The 19717-nt window shown below is 39.4% G+C and overlaps 1 protein-coding gene across 1 annotated transcript in view; it reads right to left on the bottom strand.

Annotated features, from left to right (window-relative positions):
• The window catches only part of Ziz (dedicator of cytokinesis protein Ziz), a 542949-nt gene that overhangs the window by 175657 nt on the left and 347575 nt on the right, over positions 1–19717 (bottom strand). The window contains exons 21-22 of the mRNA XM_067151766.2: positions 8411–8606; positions 7799–7977 (exon numbers count right to left, since the gene is read on the bottom strand). Coding sequence (XP_067007867.2) covers positions 7799–7977; positions 8411–8606 — 375 coding nt within the window. The remainder of the gene's footprint in view (positions 1–7798; positions 7978–8410; positions 8607–19717) is intronic.

The raw sequence follows: 19717 nt of genomic DNA, 5'->3' as shown, positions 1-19717 counted from the left end.
TCCTATTCCCTCCAATTTCTTTAATAATATTCCATGTTCCACTCTATCAAAGGCTTTGGAAAGATCTATGGCTATGCAATCTAAATGGCCTCCTGAATACAATTGATCTGATATGTCCTCCTGAAATCCCACCAGTTGTGCCTCACAAGAAAATTTCTTTCTAAATCCATACTGGCTCCTCATGAACCAATTTTTATCATCACATATCCCTCTGATGTACTTTGATATTAAACTCTCCAGTATTTTACAAACTATACTGGTCAGGCTGATTGGTCTGTAGTTCTCTGGTTTCCTTTTATCACCCTTTCCTTTATAAATTGGTATTATTATAGATTCCTTCCATTCCTTTGGTATTACACTATTATTTATGACATAGTCAAAGAGAAATCTTAAATAAGGCACTATTTACCACCCCATTGTCTTTATCACCTCCTCAGTAATTTGATCACTTCCTGCTGCTTTTCCTTGCTGAAGCAGTTGGATTTCTCTGAAAATATCTTCATTTGTGAACGAGAAGCTTCTTGTTTCCCCTCTGTGTCTGTCCCTCTGTAACTTCTGTTTCGGTTTCCAACTCCTGACAATCATCTACTGAATCTCTAAATTCCCTACTAAAGAGGTTTGCTTTCTCAGTATCTGTTAAATAGTGTTCACCCCCTTCTCCCACCATTGTAGGAATTTGGATTCCTTTTCCTTTTTGATTCCTGATATATGAATACAGCTTTTTCCATTTCCCTTTGTGGTCATTACGCTCTTGAAGAATTCCATTCATATAATTCTCTTTTGCTTCCTTTTTCACTCTATTCAGTTCCCTCATTAGCTGTTTTCTACTTTCTCTACTCTCCCTACCTTCTTTGATTTTCCTGTTTACTATTCTACATTTTCTTTTTAATTTTCTTATTTCCCTTGTATAATAAACAGGGTCTGAGGTGATTTTACCCTTCTTAACAGGTACAAATCTCTTCTCTCCTTCCCAAACGATTCCTTTGAATTTAGCCCAAAGTGTATCCACATTACTCCCTTCACTTATCCAACAACTGAATTGTGATTCAAGGCAAGTCCCAAATTCATTAACTTTAGTTTTTCTGTACAATTTCTTGTCTTGTGTGACCCTCTTATTAAGCCTTTTTGGTACCAGTCCTACATCCATTATTACAGCCTTATGGTCACCTATTCCTTCAATTACCTCAGTTTTATCAACAATTTCCCATGGTTTAACCAAGAATACATCTAGTAAGTTATTGAGACGAGTCGGTTCTTGTACTACTTGTGTAAATCCTCCCTCCCAAATTAATTTATTTGCCAGTTTCTGTTCATGGGCTTCACTTGCAGCTCCATTCCATTCAACCTCAGGCAAGTTTAGATCTCCCCCAATTATTACCACATCATTATTATTGTTTTTATGAGTATAATCTATTATTTTCTCAAATATTTCCATGTCTCTTTCCTCTCTTCCAGGCCTGTATGTTCCTATAATTCCCACCTCCTTCATATTATCACAAATTAATTTTATCCCTAATATTTCATCCCTTTCATCAGTAAACCATTCATGTGAACAATATGATTCCTTCACCAGAATAAACACCCCCCCTCCCTTTTTATCTCCTCGGTCTCTACGATAGACTGTGTACCCTTCTGGAAATACTTCTCTATTACCCACCCCTTCTCTCAACCACGATTCCACTCCTATCACCACATCAGTCTCATAAGATTCCACCAATGTACCGAATTTTAATTGTTTATTTACTACACTCTGACAGTTTACCAAGAGCAATCTCAGACCCCCTTCCTCCCTAAAAATTGACTGTTGCAATTGGGTAACTTGAATTTCCTTACTTTCCTGAGTTTCATTTTCTAGTTGGCTGAGCCAGCTTGAAGTACAGCTGGCTCTTTCTACTAGTTTTCCTGGTCAGTATTATAACTCAAGGGAGTTGCCTTTTTTACAGTACATATCTTATGATTAATAAAATCTAGAACAATATTTGCTATCTTTCGTTTACCTGAATTGTTTAAATGAAGGCCATGCTTTGTGTAACTGTCTCTCGAAACTGCTGCTATCAATTACCTGTGTATTACGAAAATGTTTACAAATTTTAACCATATCTGTATTAACTTTGTCCACTTCAATGTTCACACACGAGTCTCTAATCAAATCATGCCTGTGGGGCACGTTCACTACAAAGATGTTAGTTTGAGTCAGCTTACCTAGTGTACATTTAAGTTCAGAAATAACATTCTTAGCGTTGTTGTGAGCTACGTCGTTCGTCCCGCCGATGATCACTACTGCATCACGACTTCCGAGATTTCTTGCCGCCTGCTCCGTGTTTTCCAATACCTTCTTCATTGGGGCCCCAGGATAGATGACTGCCGATGCTGCAATATCTTCATTGACCATTTTCTCCGCAATTCCCCTTGCCTGGCTATCACCAAATATAAAAATGTTCGACACTTTCGCCGGTGCACCGTGTGGGATTTTAGGCCTAACTTTGCCGCTTCTCGTAATGGATTTTGCGCTATACGTTTGACTGCTTCCTATACGGATACCTCGCGTATCGCTTACTTCCCTCAGGGATGAAAATCTATTTTTGGTGTCAATTACAAAGTTGTCCTTATTAAACTGTACACTTTTCCTCCTCGAATCTGAAGAAACTTGACACCACGCGCTAGAATTCTCGGAGCCACCTGTGTTCTGAGTGTTTACTGGTACCGGTACTTTCGATTCCAGTAAACGTACCTTTTCCTTTAAAATCTCATTCTCCGCTTTTAATGCTTGTAAATCCTGTTGCAATAAAGAGAGAATTACAAGTACATTATCATTACCTCCCTCCTCCAAGTAATGAGACGCCAGCGATTCGTTGACCGTTGTAGGCCTAGGTTTGTTACTGCTATTCAAATTGCTCTCGCCACAGCTAACACGAGTCCAAGTATCTTCATTTTTAGCAAAACCAGCACTACATATACACTCAAAATGGTACCAAATTAAACACTTTTCACACTCGATACCATTCTTCACTCGCTTCTTGTTTACACCACATTTATTCCCGATTATTTCGCAAGAGAACCGGGAGCTATCTTCACTTACATCCTTCGCTGACGCCATCTTGTACCTTCGGTTTTGGTACTAGAGAGGCATTATTCAGTCTGCAGGTATTCGTCCAACAGTGCCGAGATGTCAATGTTGATGTTTTTGCTTGTTTCATCGACTACGAAAAAGCCTTCGATACAGTCCGCCTTGACGAACTTATGAACATTCTTCGAGAATTAGGACTTGGTGGGCGGGACATCCGTATTATTGGTAATCTCTACTGGAACCAGAGTGCTGGCGTAAGAGTTGATGGTCGTGTCTCAGAAGAAGTCTCAATTACGAAAGGAGTTCGCCAAGGCTGTATTCTTTCACCCATGCTTTTCAACATCTACTAAAAAAATATTTTTTGAGATGCTCTTTACGGAAAGACTCAAGGAGTTGTGGTTAATGGTCATAAATAACATCAGGTATGCTGATGACATTGTGCTACTTGCAACCAATTTCCAGGATCTACAGGAACTATTTAATGCTGTAACCGAAGCCAGCAGCGCCATGGGCTTGAGGTTTAATGTAAAGAAGACCAAGTGGATGGTTATAAGCAGGAAAGAAGATGGCATTCGAGGTAATCTCACAGCAGCAAAGGACCAGATCGCAAGAGTGGCAACATTTAAATACCTGGGATGTCACATCAATGATGACTTGGACTTTGCTCATGAGATCCGATGTGGAATTGAGCAGGCTAGAATGTCTTTTCAGAGACTGAGAAAACTTTTGACAAGCCCATTACCTTTCCCTTACACTACGAACACGAATACTCCAGTGCTAAGTTTTCAGCACTCTGTTATCGGCATCCAGGCATGGACACTAACTGAGACCATGTGCAAGAAGTCGCAAGCATTTGAAATGTGTATGTACCGAAGGATGCTGAAGGTACCTTGGACAGCTAAAATGACGAATATAGAAGTTTTGCACCGTATGAACAAAACAGTTGGTTCAACAAAAGAGTCCGTCACAAGATTACCCGTCACAGCTGGGATGGAAAGAGTAGGACGGTCATTAACTATGTCATTACAGATGAAGTAAGAAGTAGACTTGTGACTGATGTCAAGGTGATTCCAAGCGAGAACCTCAATAGCGACCACCAGCTATTAGTTGCAGATCTGAAAGATATTAATGTACCAAGGATAACAACATGGAAATTGCCTAAGATTAAGGTGTGGGAACTACAACAGATTGGAAAACAGACCGAATATCAGGACTGTATAAGAGGACAATTGCCTACAGAAGAAGTGGAGAGTGGTGAGGTAGAGTGGAGAAGATTTAAAAATACCTTGATAAAAGAAGCAATAGAGGTTTGCGGGAAGACAAGTGCGAGAGTAAGGGAAAAAGAGACAGCCTGGTGGAATGGAAGAGTAAGATCCTCAATAAAGGAAAAGAACATAACCTGAAAAGAACAAGATAAGGAGAAATCCAAGCCAGAACAGGTAAGGGACGAGGGGAAGATCAGAGACCTCGAGCAAGCATACCGGGACAAGAAATTGAGGGTTAAAAGAGTAGATGAAGAGGAGAAGATAAAGTGCTGAGAGAAATTTACTCAAAAACTGAAGGAAGACAGCAGAGGAAATATGAAACTAATGTTCAGAGTGATCAAAAACAAAAGGTAAAATTCTGTTTATGGTTTTCCTTGACACTGAGAAGGCATATGACAGCATTGCAAAAAGAGAAGATATGGGAATGCCTGAGAAACAGAAATGTGCCAGAGGGACTGGTGAGGAAAGTTCAGATGCTGTATGAGAACTGTACCAGCTGTGTGCGACTGGGTGACGGATATTCATCCTGGTTCAAGACCGAAAGTGTAGTCCAGCAAAGCAGTGCACTATCCCCATTATTGTTTATCACCATCATGGATGACATAATGAAGAACATCAAGAAAACCTCTGGTGAACCAAATAAAATGGCCTTCGCTGATGATGTCATCATCTGGGGAGAAACTATAAAAAAAGTACAGTCGAGACTCAATGAATGAAAGGTTAAGTTCCAGAAGTTCAATCTCAAGATAAGCGAACTTAAAACAGTAGTGATGGCAATAAACAGAGAGGGACGACCAGCGAATATCATGCTAGGAAACGATCCACTAGAAAGTGTGGAAAGCTTTACATACCTCAGCAGTGTTATATCTTGCGATACACTAGCCACAAAGGAGGTGGCAAATAAGAGTGCAGAAGAGCTCTCAGTTTTACCAGCAAGTACGAACACTCCTCTGGGATTCTAAAGTACCATCAAGATCAAAGCTGGTGATTTTCAATTAGACTTCATACCAATCTTAACCTATGGTATTGAAAATTGCACCCTCACTAAGAAAGACTCATTAAGGTTGCAGGTATCCGCGATGAAGTTCCTTGGGTCCACAATTCAAAAAACCAAACTGGACAAGTTAAGGAAAGATGTGGTTAGGAAGGACTCTGTGATTGTTACATCATTGTTAGATTGGGTCACAGCATGTTCAGACTGAGGTGGTTTGGGCATGTAATGAGGATGGAACCAACAAGGACAGCATATGTTAACTTGGAGCGACACGTGGCAGGGAACAGACCAAGAACCCACTGGATGGACATCATAAAGATGGACATTGCAGATCAGGAAAGGACACTGGAGGACGTCACTAACAACAGAACGTATCTCAATAAGACAGAATGGAAGAGGCTCGCCAACAGTACCTGGGAAACTGGAACTGTAAAATGATGATGATGATCAAAGAACCAGAAATTCTCATTACCATCAAGAGAAGGAAGCTAGAATACTTTGGTCATATCATGCGGAACAGTAAATACCACCTTCTGCAAGTAATACTGCTGATCCCGTGGTGTCAGGGTAGCGTGCCTGCCTCTTACCTGGAGGCCCCAGGTTCAATTCCCGGCCATGTCAGGGATTTTTACCTGGACCTGAGGGCTGGTTGGAGGCCCATTCAGCCTACGTGATTAGAATTGAGGAGCTGTCTGACGGTGAGATAGCGGTCCCGGTCTCGAAAGCCAAAAATAATGGTTGAGAGGATTCGTTTGTGCTGACCACACGATACCTCGTAATCTGCAGGCCTTTGGGCTGAACAGCGGTCGCTTGGTAGGCCAAGGGCATTCAAGGGCTGTAGTGCCATGGGATTTGGTTTTTGATTTTTGGCAAGTAATACTCCATGGGAAAATTAATGGAAAACGTGGTTCAGGGAGAAGTAGGACATGGTGGCTCGGCAACTTGAGAGAGTGGTTTGGGGTGACAAAGCTTACTCTGTTAAGAACAGCTACAAGCAAACAAAAGATCATGCTACAGATGGCCAACGTTCTGTGAGGACATCGCACATGAAAAAGATTGGCGCAATGTTGGACTGCAGAGGAATGTGAGGGCAGGCAAACTCGTCATCAAGGTTCTGGTCGACCACATCTGACCACCACAAAGGAGGATCGCTGTATTGTGCACCAAACACATTGTAACCCCTTCACATCTGTGCCTGCCATCCGAGAACAAGTAATAGACTCCCTGCAACATTCTGTGTCATCCTGCACAATTGGTCAGAGACTAGCAGCAGCTGGACTAGGGATTTTTTTTTTGCTAGGGGCTTTACGTTGCACTGACACAGATAGGTCTTATGGCGATGATGGAATAGGAAAGGCCTAGGAGTTGGAAGGAAGCGGCCGTGGCCTTAATTAAGGTACAGCCCCAGCATTTGCCTGGTGTGAAAATGGGAAACCACGGAAAACCATCTTCAGGGCTGCCGATAGTGGGATTCGAACCTACTATCTCCCGGATGCAAGCTCACAGCCGCACGCCTCTACGCGCACGGCCAACTCGCCCGGTGACTAGGGTATTACCGTTAACACCACCACAACACAAATGGCTGCGTTTGGAGTGGTGCCGTGACTGGGAAGCATGAATGGCATCACACTGTGTTCAGTGATGAATCGTGGTTCTGTACTACCCTGGATGACCCTTGTCTGTGAAAATGACGGCACCTGGGGAAAGGTCTCATTTTTCCGATGTTCTGGAGAGGCACAGCAGTGTTACTCCAGACGTCGTGGTGTGGGGAGCCTGATGCAAGTGTAATAGACTAGTATAACCTGGAAACAATATTCTCTAACCCATGGGTAAAAAAAATTGAAATATCAAGGTCGATTTATTATCATTACTACTACTTTTGAGGTATGGCTATGAAGTTGTTTACATCTATTAGTATTATTATTTACGTAGTTATGTCTGGACTTTATTTGGTATGATCGTATTATTTGTGAGGATATGCCATAAAACATCTGCTGTATGTATATTAACGTGAGTTTATTTAATGTAAGAACACACAGAGAAAGTGTTACTGATAAGTGGGCTTGTGCTGCTAAGTCCTTTGTAAATTTGATTCTATTTTGTAATAACTGAAATAACATCACATACTCTCTCGATATATTAAATTTCATTTTTGTCTCCTCCTCCCTTTCTGGGTGCTTGAATTTTTTTGTCAGGCAGTGTGTATCACCTGACTTCTGAATTTTCTTGACATCAACCCAACAGACCAATTGTGGGACTTAGAAAGCACGTCAGATGCACAACTTAACATGCCTGGTTGATCAATACTCTCGATAACTACAAAATTTTTTTTAAAACACTGCCATGTCAAATAGCTTTTGTACAGTGAGCAAAAGGTGGCTGAAGTGCAGCAAACACTTGGTGTACATTGGCTAATATTCAATTTTGTAGCTGCCCACTTCATAGGGCAATTACAAAATCCTTTAAAAATACCTTATTCTGATAACGGTCATCCAACTCGTGCTTGGCCAGCAAATCTCGAAGTGTAGCCACAGCCACCTTCCGGACCTGGAATACCTCATTGAGTGACGTGCGCACCTCTTGAAGAAGTAATCCCACCAGAAAATGTTGTCTGCAGAATTCTTCAGAGAGACAGTATTCATCCATATAATCTGCAATTAATCATTTCATATACTGTAATTAAAATTAATTACCAAATCATACTTTTTATTTTCTACTGATCTGAGTAACAAGACTTCCCTCATGTAATACAAATGGTACTGAACGAGAAATTTAAACAAAACCTTACATTTCTGAATGGTGCTTGTATGGATATTAACAACTAGACACTCATTAAATAAACACCATTCAATTCAGTTATTTAACTCTTTTTTTTTAAAAGACAAACCAAGGTTTTATTGTAGAAAAGGGTTTGCATTAACAGCAATTTTTATTTTTTACTGATGAACAATGAAATTTATTATCAAGACCCATTGTTAGGCTGTAGCTGTGCCTATTGGCCATTTGTTTTTCATGATATGATGAATATTTCCCCACAATGTCTTAATTACAGTACATTAAAATATGTAAGAAAAGGATACATACCAATTCTGCTCTTGGTGCCTAGACGTGAATGACTTAGGGGTAGATTGAATACTACAAAATGTTCATGCGAACAGATAACTTGAAGAAAGGTGAACTTGTAGTCATATAGTGTCTTTGTATCACCAGGATTGAACTTATCCATGTACGAATTGATCAACTTGAATACATATCCTCGATCCATAAAGGTGAGACACCTCTAGACAAGAAAAAAGATAACCTTTCAATGAACAGAATAACATGAACAATGAAACTACTAATTATAACACTACAAGAAAAGCATAGCACAGCAAGAGATATATTTAACATACGACAATCCTTAATGGGCAGAAAATTGTATGTACAGTAAATCAAAGGAAGTCTACTTACTAATTGCTCTCCAAGTTGAGAGGATGATATTAAAATCTAGTCATTACTACTTGAACTATCATCATTTCCCCATGTTTTCAACTAATAGAAGTAGGACTTTTCAAATGACACTCAGTGGAGATCAACATGTTGTACTAGTGAATAGGTTATATTCTGTTTTTCTTGTCTTGTGGTCGTATAACAAACAATTTCGGCTGGACAAGCTGCCAATATTTATTTTGCCTCCCTTCTTTTGGACTGGTCTTATGCAGTTCACCAGTCCACCTCCTTTTACTCTATACCATTTCACTCTTCCAATTAACCTACATACTAACATAACAGCTCAAGTTTCCATGCCAAGTCTCAAATATAAAAATATTATTTTCGAAGCTTGTAGACTGTTGTTAAAGTGGGTTAGTAACTCCCAATATTTCACCAGAAACTGTGCTTGGCATTCTCAAGGAAGATCTTCAGAGATGATCTTTGAAGAAAGCAGTCACCTTGAGAATGCCAAGCACAGTTTCTGGGTAATCCAACCCAGTGGTGGTTTATCATGTTACCTGGGAGATTAATTTTGCCCTTTGTCCACAAAATCCTGTATCTTATATCCCTTATAACCACTTAACATTCAGATCTTGCAATCTTTTGTAGCGAGCTTTCAAATTCCTATCAGCCTTGCCTCAAATCCCCTTGCTCTGAGGACCTCTATGGTTGAGACAATAGCGAGATTCAAGAAAATAAGAAGTCATAGCATTAGATAATCATTCCTCTTTCTTATTTTCTTCCTCTCCTAAACAGGGTCTCCTCTACTTCCCAATCAATGAAGGGTTGTGCTGAAAATTTTGGATCAAAGTTGTCCTTCTCTTTGTGTGAATGCATTCAACAGTGTTCCCACCTTACAAGACAGTGCTCTCCATCGATTTCTTCTTCTTCTGTTGTCATTTCCAATTCTCAGCTGGGTCAGATTATGAATCAAAGACCTCCACCATTGTCCGTCTCTCCACAACTCCTTTCCTGCTTCTAATATCTCTTCTGTCTTTTCTACTCTCTTCTTTATACTCCCCTTCACAAAAACCATCCACCTCTTTCAAGGCCTTCCTTGTGGTCTCCTTTCTGTTGCTTTCTTTTTGAAACTCTGTCTTTTCCCATTCCTACTAAGTGTCCGTTTCAGTTTGCTTGTTTCTTCTATCCTGGCCTGTAGCAGGACGAATAGAAATGCATAGTGTGACGACTTCTGCTGGTTGATATGTTCCTACACTACGCGGCACTGGTGTAGATATATAGTGATCAGCTGTCTCCGAACATGTGATTCTAAATGAGATCTGATATGCCTTGATTAGGAATTTATCATTTAAATAAATGATCTAAAACCGTGTGTTCATTATTGTGATGTTTCAGGACTGTGCATTTTGTTTACTGACCGATGACTGTGTTTATATGCGACCTGTGTTTCATTCAAATGAAAATATAGTGTTCTTTGTTTTGAAAGTAATATGTGAAAAATATGTAGGAAATATTTTACATTTAGTAATGATTTAATGAAATTACTTCTGAAATTGGTTCCCCAGTATCTTAACGAATATCTCGAATGTGTATGTATGTCTACAGAGCTGAGTGATCTTTCATTAATTCACCACGAAATCAAACTCAGTTGCAATTATCAATTATAACTTAAAAACACATGTTCAACTGTTAGTGTACATGCTGCGTAATTTAAACATATTAAAACTCTGCAGGCATCCACATGATTGTTACGTTCTGGTATGTCATACACATTTAATTTTTACATAACTACTTAAAGTATAACATGCTCAGCTTAATGAATATTACCAGAACTTCACCCCATCAGTCAGTTAACTGGACACCTTGGACATTTTCCGGGAATGTTTTGCAGTTGTACGAGCTTGCATTTCTTTCCTTACTTCTTTTATTCGGAAATAAAATCGTCATAGTTTGTGATGGAAAATTAATTTTAGTACCAAGTCCTGAGCATATTTAGTACAGCACCCAAGTCCGTGAGAAACAGTAATTGGTGGTAAACTATCCAGGTATTCATGAAATATTTCTCCCCATAATGCTTCTTGTACACTAAGATTTCTCACAACCACTTCCTCTGCATGGGAAAACATAAATAATAATTCATTCTACGGGTAAATGAGATAGTTGGATGAGTTACAATATTCTTGTAGACTTGTTAGGGCCGAAAACGGACTGCCTTTTGCCTCCTCTGTATTGTTTTTCAGAGCCCCAATACATGCTGTACAGCCTGTCCCTTTGCTTTCACTGAGCTCGATAGCTGCAGTCACTTAAGTGCGGCCAGTATCCAGTATTCGGGAGCTAGTGGCTGCGTACCCCATTGTCGGCAGCCCTTCCTTCCTTCCTTCCTTCCTTCCTTCCTTCCTTCCTTCCTTCCTTCCTTCCTTCCTTCCTTCCTTCCGCTTCCTTCCCACTCCTATCCCATCGTTGCCGTAAGACCTATCTGTTCACAATTAAGTATTTATTTATTTTCCACCTAGTCGATACAATGATTGCTTACAGCAATTTAATGGTTAAAAGTGGTACATGGTTGAAAATACTATGTTGATAATATACGAAACGTATCACTTTTAACCATTGAATTGCCTGAAGCAATCATTGTATCGACTAGGTGGAAAATAAATAAATACTTAATTGTGAATCTATTGAAGTGGGATACAGACCATGAAGCTGATTTTATGTAGACCTATCTGTGTCGGTGCGAGGTAAAGCAACTTGTAGAAAGAAAAAAAACTTTGCTTGCATGCTTAATAATATACCCACAGAGGTGATGAATAACATTCATTTTTGAACTGGTGTAAGGAGCAATTTGTTCGTCTTCCCAACTTGAAAATGGTGGCTGTTCAAAGGTTCCTAAGCTTGCTGTAAATTTTTTCCTTAGCTGTACTTATGGTTTTGGCATTATTTTTGACAACAACTTTTGCCATGGCTCTAACCTGACTGAAAAATGTGTTAAGGGTACTATCACTTAAAGGCAGATCTTGACGTGGGATAGCCTTCGACCACTTAGAAAACAGAGTGGGATGGATCTCTTGGGAGTAAAAAAGAAATGCCATTTTTCATTCGAATGTTTATCATAACCCAACTTGCAACACAAGGCATAGCAACTTGTAGGCATATTCACATGCGGTAGTAAATTGAAGCATATGCCAAAACATACATCCTACTTCTCAAATGTTTAATCTTTTTCACTGTTCAGTTCACGAAAAGTTAACACCAGATATTTTGCATATATAAAACTGGAGAATGTATAAACCTACCGAAAAATACCACAAACTGTTTACACATTTCCACATTAAGCCGACAAAAAGTGCGCGTACTTGGATATTTTATCGACAGCAGAGCTGCAGGTGGCGGAGAACATGTACACCGTGTCTGTTAACATGTGATTCAGAGGGAGTCATCACACTATTCATTTCTATTCATTCTGCCTGTAACTTTGACACTCCAATCCTCTTTCTAATATCTTCATTTTGGATTTTATCTTTTCTTGTGCCCCCTACAATACCTCTAAGGAATCTTGCAATCTCAGAATGAAACTGGGAGTCCACCAATTTCAAACTACTAAGGCAGGTTAACATTCTCTATATCACCATATTTATGTGCATATTAGAACCCATTTCCTTCTCTCCATTTTTATACCCAGAGAAAAAACACTATCAGCTAAAAAAAAAAAAAAAGGTTGTGCCCGTCGGGACACGATTTAAGCCTTTCCCTTCAACATTTTGACCTGGGCAAAACGCCGTTGAAAAGTGTATCTCTTGGGAATCTTATTCCTACTCTGTTTTAATTTTTTCTTTTTTGGGGGGTACGACTTAGGCCGCTAATTGTAACCTCCATCGTTTACATAGGATGTGTCCTATTATTTATTTTCTGGTCCCATGACTCTGGAGTAATGGCCTAACGACGTGCCAACTACAGAGCAAGTCCGTATGGTCCGCTGACTATCCTATTCTTTGTTGCGCCACATCGCCTCACTGGCGTGAGTTTGATTCGATTGTCGAGCTTCAAGATGGCTAGAAGATTGGCGCGTGGGCTCTCCAAAAGGGCCTCTTTTCATCGGGACAAACCTGGATAAAATGTGAAGGATGTGGGCCTAAGGCCCAGAAGAGTGTGATCTTTTAAGATTTTCTTAATTCTACTACCTCGTGTGGACGCCTGTTTCTCTACTTTACTTAATTCGAACTCTCCAAGTCTGTAAGTAATGGACAGCTTAAACTGACGTCATGGGTTAGCTTTCTACTGATGCTGAAAGAGTAAGTCTATTTACAAGCTATTTATTTTGACTTTCCTACGTGAGTTGGATTTCATCGTCTCAAAATAATTTGGCTAAACTAGTAGATCTGTTCTACGAATTGCATTTCTGGTTGACCTTCATCTGAAATGAACTTGAAAAATTTAATCAACATGGAAGAACTTGGCCTATTGACTGTACCGCTTAAATCAACTATGTGTACAAGTAATATTTTTTTCTTTTGGGGAAATGTTAGAGGTTAAAGGGACTTGTGGATTAATTTGTTTTGGGTTAAGTTGAGGTAAAAAAAAAAAAAAAAAGTACTTAATATGTAAGGACTTTGTTATATGGTTGAGATCGTGAGATAATCTCTGTGAAACAGAGTCTAGTTGGTTTTAAATTGAGTATTTATTTTTAATTTTTCCTGTCTTTTTTTCATGAGGATTTTCTTCCTTTCTCTTCGGCATGGTTGATTTTGTTTGACGTTTCCTTGGCGACCGTTGCCTACGGGAACGATTGTTTTTGGGATTTTTTTTTATATACTATGTGGATTTGAAGTGGTTGACGATTGGTTGATTTGGTGACGAGTGTGTCAATAACTGAGAGCAGTTGGCTCTATATTCTTCTCTTTTAATGTTTTATGTTTTGAAGGTGGGAACTTTCCCTTGTGATTTGTGCTTCGCTATCTTTTACTCTGCTTTGGGAACCTGTGTGTGCTCTATCTGATCTAATTATTGCTCGTCGCTTCGATAATATTTGATTGGAATTTTTATCTTTGGTGAGCGCGTTACTGCTATTGTGCTATCTTGTTCTAATACTCGAGTGTGCCGGCTCAGCTTCGAGTGACTTTCTGTGCTTACTATTTTATTTCAAGTTGTGCCTATCGTGATCCGGCTCGGAAGAGAATCTCGCGGTCTCATTTAAACAATTCTCTTCTTATGTACAATTATTTCTGAAGAGAAAATTTTGTTTAAATTATTAATATCCAAGCAAATCTTTGTATGTTTGTCTACTCGGACTCATCTGGGGAGCAATAAAATTTAAACCATGGACTTTAATCCAAATAAGTATTTGTAAGTGATCTGGTTCAAATTAATCTTTAATTTATTTTCTTAGTCAAGAGGGCATCCCTCGTTTAAGGTATCTTGTTATCAATCAAATTTCATTTAATTGTGTTATTAGTTTGTTATAATTCAAAGTTTATGTTTTTAATCAATCTAATCTGATGGGTTTCGTGTGTGTGTGCACCTGGCAATTTTAATCGTTTGTTTTCACTGTCATATATAAAGTCCCCTTAATCAAGGTAATTAAATGATTTAGTTGTTTTTAAAAGAAATTAAGCAGTGTTTTGCTTTCATTCTACAATCATTTACCACCACAAAAACGCTAGGTTACGGTCCGAATTGCCTCTGTTTTATGGTCCAGTTCCTGCTTTTGGTGAGTGTCAACGTTTCCTGTTTAAATATTTTTGTTTGTGCTATTTTCTGCCTTTGTTTACTTGTGCCAGTAATGTTGGTACGGGCTGGTACAGTAATTGGTAGCAGAGCGTGGTTTCAAGCAATTTAAGTACCGGTAGTGCATTTGTACTCTTTCGCTGGCATGGTATCGAATGAGTGAAGTTTTGAAAGAAGCACAAAGGGGTAGTTTAACCCTTTGTTGCCTGACGGTACTTTAAAGTACCATCTCATATTTCATGGCTTTGGAATTATTCAGTAAATCCTACCCCTGTATTTTCCTCATGGTACTTTCAAGTAACTAATTCTTGAAACAGAGATATTTCATTTTTGGTGTTGGTATTGATGAAAAACGCGGGAGATCGTTTTATTCTTAGGAGTGTAGTCATAGTGTTAGCACTGTAAACAAATGACATTTTGATTGATTATTTCATAGCTCCTATTGTTACATTCGACCTGCGAGTGATCTTAGTACATGTAAGTATGCTTCTGTAATGCAATAAAGTACTCAAATTGATGAAATTTGCAATTGGTGTGGATACATAGCTAGTAAATGGCGAGGTACTTAGAAGTATCGTCAGGCCATATGGAGGGTCTCATGTTAGTCATATCCAAAACCGAAAATAATGCTTTCCTTCGATGGACATCAGTGTTTTTCTAGAGAAAGACAGTAAAGGTGTGTGCTTAGCACCTAATTTCCATGGAACAGAAGCCACAACTGTTTCTAGGAAACAGAAGGATGGAAGTAATGTTACTGTTGATTTTCTGGTTGTTGCACCCATGGGTGGAGTGGACCATGCTGATAGACTTCGAGGCGTATATGGTTTAGACCGTCGATCCAAAAATGGTGGCATAGATTATTTTGGGGAATGATTGAGATAACATTTGTCAATGCCTACATCATATACTGTAATCTGCATGAAAAAGTCCCTCTAATGGCATTCCGGCATAATGTGGCCCTAGGACTGATGAACCAGAAAGAAATTCCTCTTCCAGGAAAACTCTCACGTGATATGAGGTCACCAAAGTCACCAGAGCAAACTTGTCTACCAAAAAGGAGGAAAACAGAATATTCCATGCCCAGCGATGTCAGACTAAGTAATCGTGGAAATCATTTTGTTGTTTTTGTAAAAAACCGTGCTCGATGTTAGGTGTGTTCGAGAAAGAAGGTGCAGTCAAGACCGCATTCAAAGTGTACTACATGTAGTGTTTTCTTTGCTGCAATGAAAAAAAGAACTGCTTTGCAGAGTATCATAATGTGTCAGCTGTATAGGATGTATGCAAGATGTTCTACATATGAACAATAATATTAGGGAACTTCAGTCTTATTGCACATATTTGCTTTAAATTTTGCTTTTACATTTTTGTAATAGTTTTAGGTATGAAAAACATGTTCTACTAATATGTTGAGACAATAAATGTGATATAATTCCAAAATGTGAACATTCTTATCTACCCAAATATGAAGCCTCCTATATGCCTGACGGTACTTAAAAGTACTCGAAATTAAAATTATGATTTGAAACTATTAGCTTTTACTATTTGAACATATTCCATTAGAATAAGGTGAAAGAATCAAGTATACTTATTATTTTTCACTATTCAGGTAACAAAGGGTTAAGGGAAATATTTTGTGAAAAGGAGTGCAATTTCTTGATCTAATATCTTCTTGTTCATTCTCTTGCATATCCGTTTCATCTATGGCTCGACAAGTATTGTTTCACCATCAACTCCGGAAAGAGGAGTTGATTTACGAGTTGTTAATTAGAGGACAGGAATCTGGGCAGACTCATGCGGAGTGTATCTCCTTGTTGTCAGACTGTATGCAAGTACCCATCAATTTATCCTCTCTTACTCCACAGAAGGTGAGTGAGTCTTTGCATGATGTAGAAATCGCGTTGCATGAAATTTCTATTTTGAAGAATGAGTTTGCCGAACAGGCTCCTACTAAGAGTCAAATCAATCGGCTCAGAGGCAGGACGTGCCATTTCATTAATCGGCAAGATTTATTAACTATCAAACCTCGAGCTGAAAGTGTATCTGAATGTGTCAGGCTTTTATCTTTGTCCACGAGTATATCTCCTGAGCTAGAAATTATACTTGCCAGTAGGGAAATGGAGAATTTGTCCATAACTAACAATCAAAGCTGTTCTAGGCCTAATCCTGAGAATGATTCTAACCAGGTTGCCTCTAATTATTGCCACCATAATGCATGTTGTGTATCTACTCCTGTATTAGAGACTTTATTGTCACATTAAATGTCACCCCTCCGTATAACCCGTTGAAAGAATTATTTCATGGAGTTAAGAATTTCTCTGTCAATTCAATTGAGGAGTGTATTCGCTTTTTGCGGTTTCTTGTCAAAATGATGGAATCAGGGAGTGTATATTCTGTGGATGATCTGGGTATGTATGGCATTATTTCCCCATTGTAAGGGTATTCTACAACGAGAAATTACTGAAGCTATTTCTAGGAATTTAAAAATAAATGAACATGATTTAGTCCTCTCTAAATTCATCCCCTCTCTGGCCATCCACAGTTTAATCCCTCAATATTGTTTTAGGGTACAGCTTTTGCATGAAAATTTGTTGACGTACATCCTTGACTTGAAATTTTATTGTAAGGTATTTAGGATAGCTGTACCAGAGGAAGAAATGGTAACTAGGATTAGTAAGGGAATATCACCCGCATACCGTCCATACTTGTCACTGATGAAATGCCCAACTACCTTTTCTGATCTTGAGGCCGCATGTTCCTTTGCGGAAGACGTTAAGCATGGGGACGCATCCCGACAAATTCAACATCCCCCACCTACTAATCGGTTCCACATCAACCTGCTAAAAACCATCTGAACGTCAAAAAATGCTTTAATTGTGGTAGTAGGGATCACCTAAGAAATAATTGTCCTTCGGTGAAGTGAAGTTCTGGAACTTACTGCTATAACTGTGGTTCGAGGCAACACTCAAAAAATAACTGTCCTCCTTCTTCTCGGAATCAGGGTCAATGACTAATGAATGATCTTAACAATAATAAAATTGAAAAGGTTAAAATCTTTGATAAATGTGACACAATAGTATGTCCTCATGGATGTAACAGGATCTCAGCTAATATTGGGTCTAAGGGAACTTTTGTTCCTGTAGAAGTTAATAATGAACCGCTAGTCGCCTTAATTGATTCGGGTAGCGTAGTTAACGTTATCGATTTTGGTTGGTATTGCCAAAAGAAGTCACCTTGTAATCTGCCTGATCTGCAGTGTGTTAATGTTGAATGTGTCGCAGCTGATGGTAAGAAAATGAAAATTTCAGGCTCTGTTAAGGTTAAACTTAGAATTGGAAAATTTACTTGGAAAACCATGTGTCTGGTAACTCCTAATCTTTCATGTAGCATGATTCTTGGCACTAAGTTTCTTTCTAGTGTGGGGCTAGTGTTAGATCTTCAAGACAGAAATTATTTCTTCAAATTTGCCCCTAACTATAAATTTGACTTAATTGATGACCCTTTTAAGACTGTTAGTGTTTCTGGTGTTGCTAATCCTCCCCCACAGGAGAGTAATGATATCGATCAGCTAAAACTTAATCATTTGAGTGTTAAAAGGGCCGAGCAAATTCGTAATCTTTGCCAACAATTTCCTGAGGTGTTCACCAGCAAACTAGGTCTAACTGATGTCCTAGAGTATGACATAGTGTTGACCGATAACCAACCTGTTCGATCTCCACCTTATCGACTCTCACCTCCACGTATGCTGGAACTAAAAAAAGATTATTGAGCAGATGCTCAAAGAAGGTGTTATTTGGCCTTCCACCTCGCCTTATGCTTCTCCGGTATTCTTAGTGCCTAAGCCCTCTGGTAGCTTCCGAGCTGTCGCTGACTACCATTTGCTCAACCGCAAGGTGGTTCTCGAGTCTACAGCATTGCCTGATTTTCATACGTGCTTTGGGTAGTTTTCTGGAGCTAATTTTTTTACGGTACTGGACCTTAACCAGGCTTACTACCAAATCCCTCTATCTAAGCGGTCCATACCGCTTACAGCCTTCATTACTGATTGGAATCTGTATGAATTTGTTCGAATACCGTTTGGATTGAGCTCTAGTGCGGGTGTTCTAACTTGTTTACTTGATTCTATCCTGTCAGATGTTAAATTTAAATTCGTTTTTAACTATCTTGATGGTCTCGTGATCTTTTCAAAAACCTTTGAGGAACATGTAGACCATGTCCATGAAGTCCTTGAGGGCCTGAGAAAAGCTGGTCGTTGGCCGGGCGCACATTGGGACGCAGGCGAAGCAGCTAAAGCAGTGCAGCGCAGAGCAGATTTTTGTAATCCACACAAATCATTGCACCATCGCAAGTTGACAGACAGGGCAGGACAGAGCAGAGCAGGCCGGTTCTGCACCTACTTCCGCCTACCACGCGCAGTCTTCGAAACACAGTTTCCTGCGCACGTGTCACGCAGTTTGTTAAGGAATTGAGGAGAAAATTACCACAGCCGTTCGGTCTCAGCATGTTTTGTAGGTACTATGTGAATCATGTGGACTGCAATGCAGTATGTACGTATTTATGTACACGCATCGTGAGAAAATGGCTGAACAGAATTTAATGAAAATCGGTATGTACATTCGGGGAATAAGGCACTACAGTCTAGGCTGTACATCATTTTATTTACGCTGGGTAACAAGGTAGTTTAGAGGAAGGCCTAAAATGTAATCCACCGAGCAAATGGCCGTGCGGTTAGGGTCGCGCAGCTGTGAGCTTGCATTCGGGAGTTAGTGGGTTCGAACCCCACTGTCGGCAGCCCTGAAGATGTTTTCCGTGGTTTCCCATTTTCACACTAGGCAAATGCTGTGGCTGTACTTTAATGAACGCCACGGCAGCTACCTTCCTAATCTTCCACCCTTCCGTCGCCGAAAACCTTCGATGTATTAGTGCAACGTTAAACAAACAGCAAAAAGAAAAAGTTATCCTCAAATATCTATGAAACAATCCGTGACCCAAGTTCTCGCAACATAGAGTATTTAAGACAAAGATCTAATGCTGATTATGGAGAGCATCATCGCCGACTCCGTCGCCGTCATCCATCATGACATATATGTGAAGAGATAAGTACGGAAAATAATTTATCATGACTTGTCAAATATAAATGCAAACGCGTTCACAACAGATTGTCAATGTTGATTGTGCCTTGTGTCTTGTCGCAACTACTGTAGATGAAAATCTAGCAGTACCTTTGTAAATACATATTTT

This window comes from Anabrus simplex, chromosome 7 (genome assembly GCF_040414725.1).
Source record: "Anabrus simplex isolate iqAnaSimp1 chromosome 7, ASM4041472v1, whole genome shotgun sequence".
Taxonomy (NCBI): domain Eukaryota; kingdom Metazoa; phylum Arthropoda; class Insecta; order Orthoptera; family Tettigoniidae; genus Anabrus; species Anabrus simplex.
The sequence above is the reverse complement of the archived record's forward strand: the minus strand, read 5'-3'. Positions and strand labels throughout refer to the sequence as shown.